A 19,777-nucleotide genomic window follows, 5' to 3' on the forward strand; every position below is an offset into this window, starting at 1 on the left:
AAGAGCCCCGCACTTCATGCCCTCTGGCTCGTCCCCGACTGCCCGCTTCCCTCCCCTGTCCTTTCCTTGGCGGAGCAGCTGTCCCTCTGCTGCTGCTGCCTGGGATGCTGCATCACCCTGCTGCTTTCCCTTGGCGGCCACACAACCGGGCATGCGCAGCGCGTCCCGTGCGGGCAGCCGCCGCCGCCGCAGCAGCAGCACCAGCCAGCAGCAGCAGCATCAGCACTCGGAGCCCCGTTGGGCGCGCTCTCGGGGGGCAGGGTGCACGCCCGTTCCCGCGCGGCCCCGCGCCGCTCGCTCCCGCGCGTCGCCTCAGCATCCTCAGGCCCGGCAGCAGCCCCCGCAGTCGCTGGAGCGGCCGCGCCCGCCGCGGGGAGGGAGCAGCCCCTGGGGGAGGCTCCAAGTTGGTGAAGCGGCGAGGACCCTTGGACTCCTCGGAGGCTCGCCCCCGACGCCCCCGGGAGGGGCTGCGAGGCGAGTCGAGGCGGGCAGGGGCTCCGCGTTGCCCCGCTCCCCCAGCCCCCAGCTCCCAGCCCGCCGCGGCACCATGCGCGCCCAGCGAGCGTGACCGGCTCCGCCCGCAGCCGGCCCGCAGCCCAGCCCTGCGCGCTCGCCGGCCACACCAAGCGGCGCCCGGGAGCTATGAGCCATGAAGCCGCCCGGCAGCAGCTCCCGGCCGCTGCCCCTGGCGGGCTGCAGCCTTGCCGGCGCCTGCGGCGGCCCCGCCAGCCCGGTGCCTGCCCGCGCCCCGGCCCGCGCGCCGCCCTGCCGCCTGCTCCTCGTCCTTTTCCTGCTGCCTCGGCTCGCCGCCTCGTCCCGGCCCCGCACCTGGGGGGCTACTGCTCCCAGCGGTGGGTATGGCCCCGAGCCCTTTGCCTTGCCTCCCCCCTCCCCTCCCGGTGCGGCCCTGCAGGGGAAAGCGAAGGGCGCGCGGCTCTGTGCGCTCCGGACACGTCCTCGACCCGGCCTTGCCGCGTCTCACTGCCTGCCCTTCCACCTTTCTCAATCCCAACCCCACCATTCATTGCAGTCTGCTTTGGGAAGTCCACTTCTGTTGAATTCACCCCCAGACTTGTCCAATTCCTGTCGGCTCCACTGGGAAGCTACCTGGTGGAGCCTGCGTTCTTATGCGCTCTTAAAGCAACTTGCGGAGGGGGAAACCAGTAGATGGAAACCAGAGGGAGGAAGCAAGTTGCTTCTGGCGTGCTGGAGCCTTCTTGTGAATGCGGGGTTGTGTGCGGGGAGGCGGTGGTGGTGGTGCTATTACCCTGGTGGGGCCAGGGTCCTGTCCTCTCACCTCCTGCTGGGGCTATCCACTCCCGTGGGGACTAAGGCGGAGGAGGCACACCTCGGTAACTAGAGCATTTAAGTACTGAAGGCAACGACCTTGTGATTTCTGAATACTTGTCTTGGTAATGAGCAGTAAAACAATGCCATGGCCAGTCCATCAGTGGTGGGGAATCGCTGAAAGCAGAAAATCTAGTTGGGAAGGAAAATAAGAAATTGGAAGGTCGCCAGCCTCTGTATCCCCTCTAAGGCAAAGAATTTGCTCATCGTAAAGTTAAAAGGGAGCCAGGACCATTTTGTTCAATCAGTTGACATGCCATGTGCATGAATTCAGCACTCATGTGGGGAATGTGCAAGCCCTCAGATGGGATGCCAGCAGGCAGAGCACAGTGGAGCCTCTGTGGCTCAGAGATGGGCTGCAGCAGAGGTCGGGACCCCAGGGCATGCTCGTCGTCTGACTTTGTCCCACTTTGGTCCTGCTGCCTATTCTTCGTGCTTGGACCAGGAACTTTGAGCCTGGCTAGAAAATGCATATATAAGTGAAAAAATAAGCAGCTGATGACTGTTTAAGCCTTTGTGGGGTAGCCACGCATCCTGGCTCTCTCATTGTTGCAGTAACTTGCGTTTCTGTGTCTCGTTACTTGCTAATACACAGAAAACTTTGTTTTGTAATTAATGGAAAAATGTCTTTGGGAACTTACGTATGGCTGAGTTTATATGCGTGTGTGCGTCTGTGTGTTTCCTGCCTCCCCAGCTCCGCATTGGAATGAAACTGCAGAAAAAAATTTGGGAGTCCTGGCAGATGAAGACAATACAATGCAACAGAATAGCAGCAGTAATATCAGTTACAACAATGCAATGCAGAAAGAGATCACACTGCCTTCAAGACTCATCTATTACATCAACCAAGATTCAGAAAGCCCTTACCATGTTCTTGATACAAAGGCAAGACACCAGCAAAAACACAATAAGGTAGGCAGAAGGCTGGGTGCGCCAAAGTCGCTGCCACCAAGTTTCCCTTTGATTTGATTTTCTGCCAGAATCCGATTTCACAATTTCTACTGCAGCATTTCTCCTCCCCAGAAAGCAATGAATATGATGATAGAAGAGAAACTGGAGGCAATTGATATGTTTGCATAGGATTACTCTTGGCTTCTCTTTGACAAAACTTAACCTGGGATTTTGCTCATGCCCTGAAGAGTTGAATAGCTGAAAACATCAGGTGCACTGGATTTGGGACATAGTTAAGTGAACCTGTTTACGGCCCTGACTTGTGTCTGTGGGGTTTTATGTAAGGGTGCAGTGTTCTGCCTGTGATGTAAAGATTGTTTTCAGTCTGCACTCAAAGCTTTCTGTAAGAGGCTGTCGGAATGCACTTTCCCCATTGGGTTTTCTACTTTGAAATCGAATATTTAAAGAACCTCTTTCTATCTTTGACTGAAATTAGGGAAAGATATTTTTCTTGTTACATTTTTAGCAGGTAAACAGTTCAAAATTTTAAAAGAGTATGATGAATAGAAACGAATGGTTTCAGAAATGTGAAGACCAGTTTTGACGTTCTCCTTCCGTATCCAATCTGCAGTGACTGTGAGCAGCTACTTTGAGTTGGTTCAGAAAGTGGCACTGACTTTTAAAAGCATATTGAATGAATGATAAAGCTGTTTAATAATCAAAGTGGTTAAGAAATATTTTTCCTACTTAATGCTCTTTATTTGAAGTAGTAGTTTGAATTCAGTTTTGTTGACTGAATGGATTGTCAGGTCCATTCAGAAGAAAATAGAGTCTCTGTGTTACATGTTTTGTTTTGAACTACATATCTGTGTAGTTGAGAACAGCAGTAACTACCTAAACATTTAGATTGTGGGAAAAATATTTGAACTTTACGTCATTGATTTGTTAGATTTCTGCAGTATAGGTAGGTGCTAACAGTTTTCAAGTGGGGATCTAGAAATGTAAGGCTTGTAGGTGACTCCTGCAGAATTGTAGAGCAGCCAGCATAAACCTTAAGAAGGCTGAATATTTAATTTATATTGTGTTGTTTACAGATTAGGTCTCTGCTTCCTTCATTTTGAAGATTAAGTTTGTGCCACATTGGTGTCAAGTGGCTGCTGCCTGTCTTGCTGGGATAAATGGATCTTTGCAGTCATTTCCTCCTTGAGCTACTGTGTAGCTTAGTAGGCACTTTCTTGATATGGATCAAATTTTTTTCCATATTGCTTTATTGAGCGATGTGGACGTTGTCTTTAAGGAAGAAAAATTTTAAGATCCTCTGATAAAATGAATTAGGGTCTACATTATGGCTTTTCTTATGAGGAAGACCACATAGTTCTCCAGCTCTAGTGCCCTTGCATAGGGGGCTGGAGGAAGAGCAGCAATCCACCATAAAGTTGCATTTTAATGTCAAGATATACTTACATAGCGGAATGATGGATTTGTGACTTTTGTTGAAGGACTGTTGTTGAAGGGTTAGGGGAAAGCAGTGGGACAAGGGAGGGGGAATGGGAAGGATGATAGGGAAAAATCCCTGAGCCTGTGGAGCTGGATCCAAAAAAAAGAGCCTTACCCAGCTGAGGTGTAACAGCCATTTCAGTGTAGTTTCTTTATCGCTCAGGTGTTGCAGGCTATGATTGGTGTGTGTCTTATAAGTCAACTTTATATGGCTGTTTTGTTTGGTGGGACATGGTCTGACTAAATGTCTAGCTTCTTGTGATAATAAGTGTTGCGAAACCTTTATCTGCTGTTATATAGAGGAATAGATTATTACTCTATTCAGATTTACAATCTATCAGATAATAGCTTATTTGGAACACCTGCTTACAGTTGGAATAAGTGAACCCTCTCCACTCCTCTCACTCTCAGCCCACATGGTGGTTGAGTTTCTTTTATACTTTAAGAATAATATTTACACAGGTTTTATATTTGAAAGTATTTTTCTTCTGATTCAGTTAATTTCATGAACATTTTTTGGTTATTTTTTTTTTCTGGGGAAGACGTTTGCTAAGGACTCAAAGATGAGAATCATTTAGAGTCTTGAAGGAGCTCCTGTTTGTGTATAAGCAGTGCTGACTTTATTTGGTGGGTGGGTGTCCTATAATTTCTCTTTGTGTATTGGGATTTCCCCCTTTTCTTCTGCTTTTAAGTATCTTTGGAACTGCTTCACAAAAATATTCCATATACCTTCTGTTGTATCTTAGGATGGCTTAGCTGAAAACAGCAAGGAGAGACTCTTGTCCATTCAGTTGCTTTGCAGATGTTTCATTGAGAAAGTGTAAAATTTTATAAAAAACTTGCTTTTATAAGAAAAGTTTTGGTTTTAGGTTTGACTGTCACAGATCTTTCCCCTACTCCCCTGATTTCCTGGGCATGCAGGCACATTTTAATGAATGTCAGAGAAGTGCTGAATCACCATGGCACTCTCCTGGATCCCTAGATTGGGGTAGAAATGGAGAAAGAAGCCCCCAAATCTAGGTTGCAAGACTGAGCTCCATATTTATGCCTAAAGAAATTTTATATATATTCAGTTTTGGCCAGTGCTTTCTGCTTTGTAGCTGTGAAAGTTAGAATGTTTATGAACTCTTTAAAAATTGGTTTGTTTACAAGCAGATTATATATACGAATTCATTCATTCATTTCAGTATATATGAATGTTTTTGAAAACTTTGGTATTCTTAAAGATTCTTTTACTTGAAGGATGGGGCATGTTTATTTGTTTGACTTAAAATTGAAAGAGAGAGAGCTAGCCTTTATCCACTGATTGACCCTCCGAATGCCTGGAATACGGGAGCTGCACCGAACAGAAACTGGAAGTCCGGAGCTCAGTTTTTGCCCCCCAGGTGGCAGGGCCCCAGGTGCTTGGGCCATCATTCCTTCTTCCCAGGGAAGGCATTAGCAGAAAGCGGAAACTGGAGATGGTTGGGACCTGAACTCATGTGTTCTGGTATAGGGTAGAAACATCCTGAAAGTGATGTCTTAACTATTGCATCAACTGCTTGCTCCTAGGGTTATTTTTATATCCAGACAGGGTGAAGTATAATCAGTTGTTCAAAGTGTTCCATTTTTTTAAGGGTAGATATGGGCACACTTAGTAATTATGCCAGGACAGTAGGTATAAATAAGACAGGCTAGTCTAGAGTAGACAGGGAATTAGGCATCTCACCTCTAAACAGCTGTGTTCCTTGCTTTTAGGTACCACCCACATCTGATGTTCACATGTCTTCATACACAGTTCCATTTTCTAAAGGAAGATTTATTTATTTATTTGGAAAGTAGAGTTAGGGTCATGAGGAGAGAGGAAGAAGGGGAGGGAGGCAGGAAAAGAGAGAGAGAGCAAGAGTGGGAGAGGGAAGGAGGAAGAATGGAAGAATGGAAGGAAGGGAAGGGGGAGAGAAAGAGAGATAGAGAAAGAGTGAGAGATCTTCATCTACTGAATCATTCCCCAAATGCCCATAATGACAACAGTTGGGCCAGACTGAAGCCAGGAGCTTCTTCCTGATTTGCCATGTGGAGTACTTGAGCAATCTTCTGGTCTCATTCACATTTTTCAGGGAGGTGGATGAAAAGTGGAGTAGCTAGAACAGGAACTGGCACTGATGCAGGGTGCCAGCATCACTACGCCACAATGCCAGCCCCGATAGTTTTATTTGATAAGTTTGCTTTAGGTAGTTAGAAAATATTTACCACCATGAGGCAGTTTTAAGATCTGAAAGGGAAAAAATTTTCATTTTTTTCGGTAATATTGTTATTAGTGCTCTTAAAATCCTTGGAATCTTTGGCATGAAAAGGGTGTCTTGGCTGGTGGCTACTGGTCTCTAGATAGCCTTAGTGTGGTCAAGACCCAGTGTGCAAGACCCAGGAGAGAGGGTGAACATCCAGCTTGTTGTGTGACCAGTTTTAGTCATTAATGTGAGCCCTAGGCCCCCTCTCCTAGTTGGCCCTGTGCAGCTTTCCCATCTGGCTGTGTATCTGAACGCTTTGTGATACCCCTAGAGTAAGTGAGTAAATGCAAGTGAAGTTATCCCCTGGGTTCTCTGAGCAGTCTTAGCAAATCAGTCTAGTCTTAGGAAGGGACTGAGGACATCCTCATCCACGACCACCTGGGGCTTGTTCTGGGCATCTGAAGTCTTGAGGGAATGAGCCCCAACCTGTGGGATCTGATGCTATCTCCAGATCTAAAGTGGTGGAACTGAATTTTATTTGAGGGCATTCAGCTGGTGTTTACAGTTTGATGTGTGGATAAAAACCCACCACGCAAGTCGTATTAGAAGTGTCATATGAGAATGGAGAAGAAAAATACTTTCCTTTTTTTCTTTTAACTCTTACTTTGATATCATCTTACTGACTTGCAAAGGCATAAAAAAATAGATGTTGTAAAAGATTAATTTCTATGAAAAGCAGGGAGAGATTGATTGATTTATCATCTACAGTTTCACTTCCCAAATGGCCACAGTCTCTGGAGTCGGACCACACCGAAAATGGGAGTCAGGAACTTTATCTGGGACTCCCACATTGGTGCAGGGCCCCAAGCACTTGGGCCATCTTCTGATGCTTTGCCAGGCATATTGGTAAGGAACTGGATCAAAATGGAGCAGTTGGGACTTGAACCGGTGCCCATATGGATGCTCACATTGCAGGCAGAGGCTTTGCTAGCTGTATCACAATGTTGGCTCCACTTGTAGAGATTTTTATGATAATGAATGAAATTGTATGATTACTAAGGAAGCATTTTATTAGCCATTAATACAATATATTAATAAAATGGAACATGCATTTTAAAAGCAAGTTAAGTACTTTGTGTTCAATCATCTATGAGATCTGATACTGGGAAAATTCAAGAATCTTTTCCTGAAAATTTCCTTTAGTCAAGAATGACTTGTTTTATGTCCTGTTCCTCTGGTAGCTCTTATCTTCCAGTTAAAAAGAAACAGAAGGAATGCTGTGCCTAGCACAGGGCTTAGGGAAAGGTGGTTCAGAATTTAAATAGGAGGAAATAGAAACATGCAGACCAAAATCTGTTTCCATAGCCTGGCCTTGGACAAGCAGGCCTCCTCCACACCTACCAGTGCAGGTTAAAGAGAGATAACTTTAAATGTATTTGGATTACAGTGGTTATTTATACTTCCTAATTCACTTTAGGACAAGACTGTTCCATATTTTTCTAGAAACCAGATATTTTATTGTCCTTCATGTGGGACAACAGAGAGAAGGACCTAGAACAAGGGGTCCAAAGTGTCTCTCCAGTGAGATGTTTTTATCCTGTTTCAGAATGCTGGCACACAGTCTTCTTCTTCTTTTTTTTTTTTTTCTTAAATTTTGCTATTTGAAAGAGTGATAGAGAGAGATAGGGAGAGACAGAAGATCTTTTATCTGCTGGTTCACTCCCAGCAACATTTGCAAGGCTAGGCTAGGAGTCAGGAATTCAGGGCACATCTCCCAGGCAGGTGGCAGGCACCAAACCATTTGAGCCACGTCCTGCTGCCTCTCAAAGTGTTCATTAGCAGGAAGCTGGAACTGGGACCAGAGCTGGGACTTGAACCCAGGCACTGTGATATGAGAAACAGGTGTCTCAAGCAGGCATCCCAGGCTGGTCCAAATGCTCACCTCTGGGCTTGAGATTTCACATGTATAAGCTATAGTCCTATGCTTACAGTAGCAACTGTGGCAAAAATAGTTATATTAACACCTGTTAGATTATCCTCAGGAATGGTCCATATGAGTTTATGTGATTGTTATGGGTTAGTTATTCAACAAGGGAAGCAAGATGTGTGTGTCTGCTTCTGATTTCTAGTCAACCATATTTACATTTGCTGGGTTTCAGTTTAATTTAGCAAGATTTTTGAATACTTCTTTTAAATCAGATGCTGAGTTAAACTCTGGAGAAAATGGTAAAGAGTAGTCACTGGTGGAGTGTCAGGTTCCAGGCAGGTGGTGATGTGTAGCTCACGGCAACACCATTGGTAGCTGTAAGGACAGAAGGAAATCTGTGTACACCTAGAGGAAAGAAAAACTTTTGCTTAGGGAAGTTTAAAAAAAAACACAGAGTGAAAGAAAGAACTGAGTTTGCCTCACAGAACAAGTAGGAGGATTTGTTCAGGAGGTAGAGAATGCGATCCAGAGGCAGCAGAGTTGAAGCTTTGATTGCAACGCCTGGCTTTCCAGGGAGCGTGGTAGGCTGCAGAAGGGGAAGCTCAAGCGTGAGACATTGCAAAGAATCAAGTGTTCTTGTTAAATTTGTAGTCAATATGGAAAAAAGTCTACCTAGTTTCTTGGGAAATGTAATCATGTAGATGTTTATAGATGTAAATATCTACAAGGTTGAGATTTATAGTTACTATCTTTGAAAAAAGATAAATAGCTGCTAATTAGCAGAGAGAGCTTGGATTTAACCCAGATTTTTTTCTGCTCAGAGCCTGGATGGGGTGTATTGGGACTGGCAAGAGGGTGGAGGCAGAAGTTTGTGAAGATGGAAGGCGTGAGGGATTTAGCTTTGTTCCTTGTCAAATGATTATTCCTACAAAGTCCAGGGGTGAGCTCATGCTGATTGAACGATTGCTTTGATGTGGTTCCCAGGGAGTTTATGCTCTAATAGGATAGGGAAGTTCTTAAACATGTCAGTAATAGCAGCCATAGCATGAAGATTTTGGATGTGGATAAATGCTTACAGAATATAGAATGACATGGCATGGTAGAGAGACTTGAGTGCTATGATTTCTCTTGAAGAATCAGGAGGTTCTTTTAGGTGGGTGTGACTCATGCCCATTCCTTAGGCAGAGTTTGAATGTGCCCCTCGGAGATCATGTGTTGGAAAGTTAGTCGCTCCATCCATGTTAATATTATTCAGAGTTAGAGTTGCTGTGAAGTAATTAGGATCAAACAACATGATGAGGGTGGGGCTCTCATATAGCTTTGGTTATTTGTTAAGGAGTGAAGAGAGATCTCCCTGTAGTATACTTGCTGTGGCACCATGTGATGCCCTTGGCTGTGTTATGCAGGAAGAAAGTTGTCCCCTGACACCTCCAAGTCCTTAAGACAAAGAGCTAAATAAACTTCTGTTCTTTCCAAACATCTCCATCAGTGGTATACATGTGCAGTAACAGAAAATGGATTAAAGCATTGTTGCCCAATGCCCACCTTTATTTCAGCTCCTTGCCTGCCCCATGGGTGTTTGGATTTGGACTTCAGTCCTTGATCCTTCTCTTCTGTAAAACGTACACCGTTTTTGATCATTTCACTCTGGAGAGTTGACTGCTGTGGTGCTCTGGTAATCCGCAGCTGAGCTGTGCAGTGGAGTCTTCATGTGCCCCTGTAGATAATACTTGCTGCTTAGAGGTTGACTTGTCTCTGTTCACTGGGTAACAACTGGTGTCATTATGTCTTCAGTTATCCTCAGGTTTTAACGCAGTGGATCACTGCCATTCTCTTTATAGTCAGTGAAGAAATAACCCACAGGCATTTGGCCAGTGGTGTTGCCTGGTAGTGCTGGTGCCAACGGTGTGTCTGTAAGTCGGGTAGGCAGAAAGCTTTCCTTCCCGAGTTGTCCGTTTTTCTCAGCAGTACCACGTTGTCTCAGCTATCCGAGAGTGAACCTTGGGAGTCATCTTTGATTCTTTTCTCTGCTTCATCTTCGGCCTATAAATAGTTGCTTAAGTCTTGACGTTTCTTTCTTGAATATCTCCCTCCTCCTCCTTCTGCATTGTGTCCTTGTCATTGCTTCTTCTCTCTCTCTCAATCCATCATTCCCACTGCTGACAGACTCATCTTACTGGAACATTTATTTCATCACATGACTCCCTTTATGCACATTCAACAAGCGTAATTTCAGCTAGAAGATTTTTTTTTCCTGTGGAATGGAGAAGAGGATGTGCAATTTTCCTCAGTAGAAATACTGTCTTCTTATAAATATCTTCCTCCTTTTTCCATTTAGCATTAAATAATTTTCTTTGAAAATGTATTTTAGAAGGACAGGAAGGAGGAACCATTCCTTTCTGCTTGGTTACATCCTATATGCCCACAATAGTCAGGGCAAGGCCAGGCCATCCCAGTAGCCAGAAGGTCTTCTCACGTGGGGTAGAAAGATAATCACTTGATCCATCACTGCTGTCTGCAAGAGTGTGCACCGGCAGGAAGCCATGTTCAAAGCCAGGGACTGAGCTCAGGTCCTCTGCTGGGGAATGTGTGCACTTTATCTGCTAGACAGATGCCCACCTCCTGCTTAGCACTTTTCCAGGCCAGTTGACCTAAGGGTCAGTCCATGGTCAGAGCTTATTTTCATAGATGAATCCATTAGTATCTATTCACATTCAGATGCTGGTTGGGAAAAAATTAACAGCAAGACTCTGTTAGCAATGTGTTCTTGGGCTTTTCATTCCAAATTCTGTTAAATAGCTGCTTCAAAAAATCCTACCATATCCATCTTTAAAATATGAGCAATTAATTGTCCCTAGAGTATGAGTTTTCTGAATGAAAATATTTTATTTCTTTCAAGAATGTATGTAATCATAAGGCTTTATTCATGCAGTGCATTCAGTTGACAATAAATATAGGTTTTTCTTTTAAAGAGTTATTTGTTTTTATTGGAAAAATTAAAGGTTTATGATAGAGGTGTGTCCTTTAACTGAAGAGTAGACAGAGGCTAATTTCTTCATCTGGAATATTACAGATTAATAAATGTGTAATCTACTTTGAATTCTATTATGAAGTATATTTATCTATTAAGAAGATCTCCCTTAACACTAGATATTTTTCTGAGTCTCCTATTCAGAAATGAAAAGGATGGAAGTTCAAATTCAAAGAAATATGCTCAGACACTAGTTATGGTGTAGTTGAATTTAAATAAACCATGCAGAGAAGTAAAATTGGGATTCAATGGCCAATGATTGTATTGCTTGCTTTTCTTTCTTTCCTTCTTTCTTCCTGCCTCTCTTGTTCCTTCCTTTCTCCCTTCCTTCCACAGAGTAGTAGGAAGCTACACAGAGAGAGAGAGAGAGAGAGAGACAGAGGAGAGAGAGAGAGAGAAAGAGAGAAAGAGATATCTTTCATCCATTACTTAATTCCACAAATTGCTGTGACATTTGGGACAAGGCTAAGCTAAAGCCAGGAGCTTGTATGTCCATCTGGGTCATCCGTTTGGGTAACAGGGACTCAAGTGCTTGGGCTACCTTTCTGTAGATTTCCAGGCTCATTAGTAGAAAACTGAATCAGTAGCAGAGCAGAAGGGGCTTGAATTGGCACTGCAGTAGAGGATGCAGCGCATCCACTAGTCTAAGACTGGTATCCACTTAATACACTGAGCCAAGTACTGGCTCCTGTGTTGCTCTTGATCTTGGCTCTGTAATTTTACGGTTTGGACACTCATTTTTTATTTGCATGCAATGTCAATTTGCAGGAGTTGTCAAGATATTAATATTTATTTATTTGAGAGATGGGGGTGGGGAAAGAGAGGAGAGTATTTCTGTTTTCTAGTTTACTTCCTGAAATTGCTGCAACAGCCAGAGTTGGCCCAGAGTTGCACCAGATAAGAGCCTGGGATCTGAGAACCCAATTTAGTCTTCCACATGAGTTGCAAGAACCAACCACTTGAACCATAACCTTTCAGGGTCCCCATTAGCAGGAGGCTGGAATTGGGAGAACTGGTATTTGAAGTCAGGCACTCCAAGATGGAACACTGATCCAAAGTATCATCTTCACCACCAACTCAAAGGCCTGGCTCCTGCCACCTTTTTCACCCTGGGTGGGAATGGGAACAGTGTATTAATCATAGTCACCTGCTCCTGGACCGCCTGCTCCTGCCTCAGTGGGTTGAAGTTGCACTTAGAAACAGACCGATTGAAGCATCACTGAAGGTGTGTAAAAACATCACAGAGTTGTGGAGGAATCAACTTTTGAGTATCTGCTGAATTCCATGGTATGCTCCAGAGCTTCTTTTCCCTTAGTGTAGACATTTAAGAATTTGCTGTGTTGATTGTAGTCTGGATTTCTTCATTGGGTGTTTTCTACTGTGTTTTTCTTAAACAGTCCTGGTATACCACATACTATAATGGTGGCATTACAGATGGTCTCCTTTAAATCAGTCAATATATAGGGAGATCCTGGGTTGCCCATGTATCTTGTTGATCTTTACTTTTTCCTGCTCAATAGAATGCATTAGGTCAACTTGTACTTTCTTTCTCTCCAATAAGAAATACAATGGATAATGTTTGTATTGACCCTAAACTGTTTTATTGAGGTGCATTTGTATCTATAATCTCACACTATCCTCACAGCATCACTTCTAAGATGATCGTCATTTCTGAGCCCTGGATGAGGAAATTAAGCCCAAAGGTGTTAAGTCATTTGCTGAGTGTCTTGGGAATTATTTACATGATCGAAATGGCTGTGACCTTGCTTTGTAGGCTTTCATTGCTGTGCCTTGTTCTTTGGTCACACATTGGTGGATTGGATAGAGGTGTTTCTGGTCTGTTTAGACATCTTTTGTCTTGATGTTGAAAACCCATGAACTAATTACACCTGAGCTATACATGAACATGCCTTCAAAGGCTTATGGAGAATAATGAAGTTTATTTTGGCGCATAGAATTCTGAAATCTGTGCCTATGAGGGGCCTTCAAGTAAAATATATATCACGAGAAAACTACACATGGATTTTACAAGTTTTGCATGAATTTATCATTTTAATTTCATTTTTTACGAACTTTTAAAGTACTTCTATATAAACCCAGATACACCTGTCTCAGCCTTCCTCTGCAGTCAGCTGTATTATTTTTTAATAATACTCCCTTCTCCTCCCACCCCTTCCCCAGTTGCCAGAAGAACCCCGGATCAGTAATCCTGGTTTAAGCTGCTGGAATTGGTAACTGTTTTGCTTCTCTATTTGCCTTTTCCTTTCAATCTTCTTTAGCTTTCTTTTTCCTGTAGCAAAATCTCCTCCCTTGTACTCTGAAGGAGGATGGACCCGTTTGGTGTTCCCAGATTACATGTCAGACATTTGAGTAATTTTCAGAACAGCATGTTTTGGGAAAGAATATTCCCTGGTATAGGGGTATACAGCTTGAAGAAGTAAATCTGTGAAACAAGCTGAATTTAATAAGACTCAATTCATTTACCATTTATTTTTTTAGTAATGAAATAAATAATGGAACAGCAATTTAAACTTTTTTTTTGCCTGCAAGGGAAATGCAGTGTAACCAGTATTTCTACAATGATGTGATATGTGACTGTGAAGCAAGGAAATGGGCATTTTAATGATCTGGTTTGACCATTTGCTTGTGAGATAAATATGAATTGTGTTAGGCTTCAGAAATTGTCCCTTGATTGCTCTCATTTCTAGTACTGTTGTCATAGAGTGGAACAATGGTTGGGGATCAATAGCAGATACCTCCAACAGTTCTGCTCTTATCAGCTTTTATACTTGTACAAGTACCTTAGCTTCTGTTAAAACCAGATTCCTTACTGATAACGTGGACAAAAATAGTAGTGCCCAGCTTAGTGGCTGTGCCTGGGCTTTAATGGAATTTTATTGAAACAGAGCCTGGCACATAGCTAGTATCCAGTAAGTGCTATCTATTAATTACCAGCCAAAGGCCTCATTGTACACTGCTCTTTTACGAGTGAGGGATTTCTTTCATAATAGAAGGTGGGATTAAGGTTAATTATGAGGGGAGATGTGGAGAGGGGTGAACTTCAGGGTCTTCCTGGTTTAATGGTTGCACATGAGCTTGACTTGTCCACTTTACATGAAGTGAATTTCAGGAGTGTCTCTGTGAGGATGTGCAGGATGTCTTGAGTGAGAGATCTGAACTGCACTGAGGCTGTGGTGTGTAAATGCGCTGCTTGTACCCTAAAGCTTTGCCAGTCATCAGGGCACTCCAGGGCAGGCTTGGGTATCAGGCTCTTCTAAGTGTTGTAAGGCAAACTGTTACCTTCTTGGAGTAAATTTCAGAAATGGGTATGATGTGGTCCAAAATACTTGTACTATTAATAAATAGCACATGTTCTTGTGACAACTTTCCAAGAAGTGGCCCAATTAGACATCCACCCACCACTCTTCTTCCTCATTTTTTCTAAAACAAAGTCAAGCACAAGGACCAGTTTTAGCTGCCATTGATAATTTTCTGGCTTTAGAATGAAATGCTATATATATATATATATATATCCCAACCAGGAAAAAAGGAATAATAGTTTTGATTGTGTTTGTACTCTGGGATCTAATTGAATATAGTGTGAACAAAAGGTAAAGTCTTGGGCTTTGAATCTTAACTGTCTCAACCAAGACAAGTTCATGGACTGATGCTTCTCCTCTTATAAATTATGACTAAAGACAGTGAGCTCTCCCTAATAATCTTGTTCATTACTGTAGGCTGCGACTGTGTAACATAACGAACGTTCTGTAGGTTTGGTTTGGAGTGTAGTTAGAGGCATTTGTAACTGTTGGGCTGCATAAGCACCATTGCTTGTTCCCTTCAGCACCAGTAGCAGCTTTGAAATGGTGTCATCTATTTAGTTTTGCTCTTACGATGGTGTGTAAAATGATTTTTAGAGGTGGATAATTTTCATTTCTTCCCTTTCCAATTAAATATATCTGTTACCATTCTTTTAATTGTGAATGTGTCCTCTTAAGACCTATTCCTGCATTTTTGTTTGCTGATTTAGTTTAAACAGTAATTTATTTGAAAGGCAGAGTGATAGAATGAGGGAGAGGGAGAGATATAGCGGATCACATCCAAGATGCCTACACAGCCGGGGCTGGGTCAGGCCAAGGACAGGAGCTAGAAACTGCTCCTAGGTCTCTCCTGTGGGTGGTAGAGGCTCAAGAACTTGCACCATTATCTGCTATTTTCCCAGCAGTATTAGCAGGAAGCTGAATCAGAAGCAAAGTAGCCGTGACTTGAACTGACGCTGCAGTATGGGATATGGGAATCCCAAGCAGTGATTTAACATACTGTGTTACCATTGCAACACAATGCATTTAGTAAGAATTGTATAGTGAGCCAAGTAGCAGACAGTAGCTAAGTCTAACTTGGTTTTTTTAACCAACCTGTATGTGAGAACTACTTCTGAGGGCACTCTCACTGGTCTAAGGACCTCTCTCATTAGAGCCACCCCTTAAACACGATAATTGGGTTAAGCTGCCACCCTAGTCAATTCTGTTACTTTATGATTTTGACTTTAATCATTTCTGTTCTTGGAGAGCCAAATCTTTAAAAAAGGTAAAAAAAAGGTTTATTTTTTAAAAATTTATTTGGGATGAGGGGGTGAGAATGATGTTCCATCTGCTGGCTTGCTCCCCACATGCCAAAAGAGGCCTGTCTAAATGGGGCTGAAGCTGGGAGCTGAGAACTCAATCCATCTCCTGTGTTGGTCCAGGAAGCCAGTAATGGGAACCTTCTTTTCTGTTTCCCAAGATTTTCATTAGTGGGAAGCTGGAGTCAGTGGCTGGAGCTGGGAATGGAACCCAGGGAACTCTGATGTGGGTTGCAGGCATCCTAACATTTTAACCACTAGGCCAACACCGAGGTCACTCAAATCTTGTTCAAATCACAGCAACACATAATAGGCAGCTTAAGCTTAGTATGTCATAGATGGAACTCTGGATTCCAGCATTGCCTATGGAACCTGCCCTCCCAGTTTCTGCCCATCTAGGAACATGGACCCTGTGCAGCTACTCAGACCAAGAGCCTTTTGACTATTCTTCCTATCAGGCATTACTTCAAGTCGCCAATTTTCAAATCAACCCCTTCTCTATCATTTTCTGCCTGGTCTGGTCCATGATGGGCTCTCACTTGCATTGTTATAGTATCTTCCCAGACCTGTCTCTGCTCTTGTCCTGGCGACTCTGTGATGGCTCTGGTCTGTGTTACACGCATTAGAAGGAGGGATATTTCTAAATTCTCATTTAGATCATATAATTCTTCAGCTCTATAACATCCAGAGATTTCCCCTCTACTCAAAGTGGCTTATTTGCCTCTCAGTTCATAATGTGGTCATTGAAGAAAATTAAGCCACTGCTAATTATTGTAGTTGGAGAGTAGGAAGTGTCCTTTATGTTTGCATGTCTACCTACACAATTTAGAAAGACTGATAGAATCTTAATAAGCAGGATTATTTACTTTGTCTCATAAAATGAACTAAATATTTATTATAACAGTAAATAATAAGACAAAAACAATGCTCAAACATATTGACTGAAATAGTATTTCAAAATGTTTTACTGTCCAAAAATGCTTTGGATGCGATTAGCCTGTTTACCAGCAGCAGATTAAACCAGGCAATGGTGATTGCTATAAAGGGGTTGAGTCTCACAGTCTTCCTTTCCATGGAAAGGGTCCTTCCTTACTCCTTGGTGGCTGGGAAAGTTGCCTGGTCCCCAACAGAAGCCTCAGGGGAGTCTTCAGACAGTTGTCATTGCGGGGCTCTTATGTGAGGGCCGAAGGAAACAGATGACTGTGAAGTGGTCATTGTGAGGAGAGGGTGATCACAGACAGGTGGTGTCAGCTGAGTTCCTCAAAGAAAGCTGCTCTAAGGAATGTCTATAGATGCTTCATGAGAAGCTGAGATTTCATTATCTAAATAAAAGAAATGACAGTAAGATCTGAAAGCAAGAAGGGTAAGTAGGTTATTTGTCACCCGACCTTGTTTTACAGTGATTAAAATAAACATGCTTACCATTTTAAGCATTTTAGTGCATATTCCATGTAACACATATAATCATTACATCATCCTTTCTAGACATTTTATCTTCCCCAAGTGAAACTCTGCACTCACTAACACCAACTCAACCTTCTTCCCTTTCCTCAGACTTTGTCAGTCTCCATCCTGCTCTCTGTCTGTATCAATTTGAGTTCTTCAGGTGCCCCCTGTATATGGAGCCACAGAACACCTGATCTTTGTAACTGGCTTATTTAATTTGGCATAATACCTATAAGGTTCATTCATGCTAGCATATGTAAGAAGTTTCATTCCTTTAAAATATTAAACAATATTTTACTTAGTTTTGAACGGATTCAGTGTTATTTGTATATGCAATTCTAAGAGCATGATATTTTCTCCTTTTCTTTGTCATCATCCCCTTTCTTTCCTTCTCCTTTTGAATATGTTTGTAATTTTGAGACAACATATTTTAAATTTACATAACATTAAAAAGGCTTAATACTTAATTGAGTAAGAAATTTAAGGTAAAAAGCAAAAAAGACCTTGGTTTAGTGGGGATATAATCAACAGCTTATAAGTATTAATTGAATGGAAAAATGACAGTTTCACCCATATGCAATAGGTTTTTAAAAAAATGATTTATTTATTTACACTGGAAAGGCAGATTTATAGAAATGAGAGACAGAGAAAAAGATCTTCCATCTTCTGGTTCACTCCTCAGATGGCTGCAATGGCCGGAGCTGAACAAAACCAAAACAATGAGCAAAGAACTTCTTGTAGGTCTCCCACGCAGGTGCAGGGTCCCTAGGACTTGGGTTATCCTCTGCTGCTTTCCCAGGCCACAAGCAGGGAGTTGGATCGGAAGTGGAGTGGCCAGGATATGAACAAGCACCCATATGAGATGTGTGTTTAGAAGTGGAGGATTAGCTAGTTGAGCCATTGCACCGGCTCAATATTAAAGTTAATATTATTAACTTTTGGTTTGGCAAAGGTATAAAAGCTACATTTGTACCACTAATAGGTTGGTTGGGTTGAACTAGGCTTCAATGTCCATTGACATGTATGAGAGCTAAATGGGATGTGGGACAGACTGGACAAGCCTGTGGTACATACTGACAAGCATGGGAATCAGGGTAAGGGGCAGAACTGGTGGGGGTTATGGGGAGTCGCCCCAACTAGGCTGCAGCTCCAACTGGTTTGTGTGAGGACCGAGTATGAAGTGGGTAGGATTGAGCTGGACTACAACATCCATTGGTTCATGAGAAAGACAGGGCTGGAAACAGAACAGACCTAGCAATCACAACGACCAGCATGTGCACAAGCTGATTGGTGTGACGGACGATGTTGGAGTCTGTACTAGCAAACTCATGCAAGAATCAGCTCTGGGATTATCTCAGATGAAGTTTCTTTGGAGATCCCTCCAACTGCACTGCTGATCTTAGAACCCCATGAAGAGACTGTCAGCCAGTGGAATCTGAATAGGTTTCATTGCAGTTGGAACTGTGAGATTGGCAGCAATCCAGAACTGATGAACTATCAAAACTGTTTGAGTAGGACCCTTGGAACGCGCCTCCTGTTGGGGATCGGGGATGGGTGGGAGGTTGGGTGGGGCTTTTCCCTTTGTTACTCCCCTAACCCTAGATACAGGGAAAAATGATAATATTAGCATGGAAACAATGGTATTACCCACTTTCACCCTGTAGCCCTTGACCCTTGGTACCCTAATCAACTAAGATTATTAAAATAAATACATAAAAAAAGGTAGGAAACAAAAGTGGAAGTCTCTCTCCACTTGCTGAAAGCTGTTAAATTTCTGTTTTTAGTTCTTCCAACGTTAAATAATTTATCTCTGTCCTATTTTTAGATCCATCAACCTGAAACAGTGTCTTTGTGTGTCTGTCGTGAAACATGAAGAATGCATCAACACACACACACACACACACACACACACACACTCTCTCTCTCTCTCTCTCTCTCTCTCCTTTCTCTTCTCTCTTGTGAGAGTGGAAGCATGGAGGCCCGTTAGGAGAGCCTTGTTCAGGGCAGCCGGTGGACGGTGTGCATTTGGGTGGTGATTGCAATCAGTGAGTGTAGAGGAGTCTCCAGATGGTTGATGGTTTGGCAGGATGGGGGTAGGCTAGAATAGGCGTGTGGCTATGGTAGAAGTCATTCCTCCCCCTGAGGTGTCCAGAACCTCTGAAGATGCTACTTTCCATGGCAAAGGGGCTTCGTAGATGTGATTAAGTTAAAGATCTTGAGAAGGAAGATAACCTGGAGGGGCTAATGTAATCAAGAGTTCTATTAGGCTGAGTCTGAGAAGTAGGTGTGATGGATACAAGTGTGATGTGAGGGGCCCATTAGGGAACAAAGAACCTGAGGAAGACAAGGAACAGGTGCTTCCCTGGAGTAGGAACTGTAATCTTTGCCAACACCTTCACTCTGGTCTTCAGACTTGGATTTTGGACTTCTGATCACCAGAAGTGGAAGACAGTAATTTGTTGTAAGAGTTGTGATCTTTATGGAAATTTGGTAGGACAGTAATGTTAAACTAACCCAGGAGCAAAGCCTTTTTTTCTTAACATAATGCTACTCTTTTTCAACATGGAGAGACTGAGGAGAAAAGTTTAGAGGAAGGTGGGGATGCTGGTCATCTGTTTGCATGTACTGATGAGCTGCTTGGTCTTCCGGACAGATCTGGATGAGATGGAAATACAAAGTTGTTTCAGAGTAATACTACTGAGACATGTGACTGGGGTGGGGGAGAGAACATACTACATACATTTTGGAGAGACAACATGGTGACTTCTAAACTGAGACCACAGGCAGAGCTATCCCCTTTCAGTTCTTGA

At 43.1% G+C, this 19,777-nt stretch overlaps 1 protein-coding gene across 1 annotated transcript in view; it reads left to right on the top strand.

Annotated features, from left to right (window-relative positions):
- Window positions 1–304: 304 nt before the first annotated feature.
- ADAM23 (ADAM metallopeptidase domain 23) overlaps window positions 305–19,777 on the top strand; it is a 148,179-nt gene continuing 128,706 nt past the window's right edge. The window contains exons 1-2 of the mRNA XM_040984405.1: window positions 305–851; window positions 2,042–2,259. Of these exons, the coding sequence (XP_040840339.1) occupies window positions 650–851; window positions 2,042–2,259 (420 nt within the window). The 5' untranslated portion in view covers window positions 305–649. The remainder of the gene's footprint in view (window positions 852–2,041; window positions 2,260–19,777) is intronic.

This window comes from Ochotona curzoniae, unplaced genomic scaffold (genome assembly GCF_017591425.1).
Source record: "Ochotona curzoniae isolate NIBS_2020 unplaced genomic scaffold, NIBS_Ocur_1.0 contig_4148, whole genome shotgun sequence".
Lineage (NCBI taxonomy): Eukaryota > Metazoa > Chordata > Mammalia > Lagomorpha > Ochotonidae > Ochotona > Ochotona curzoniae.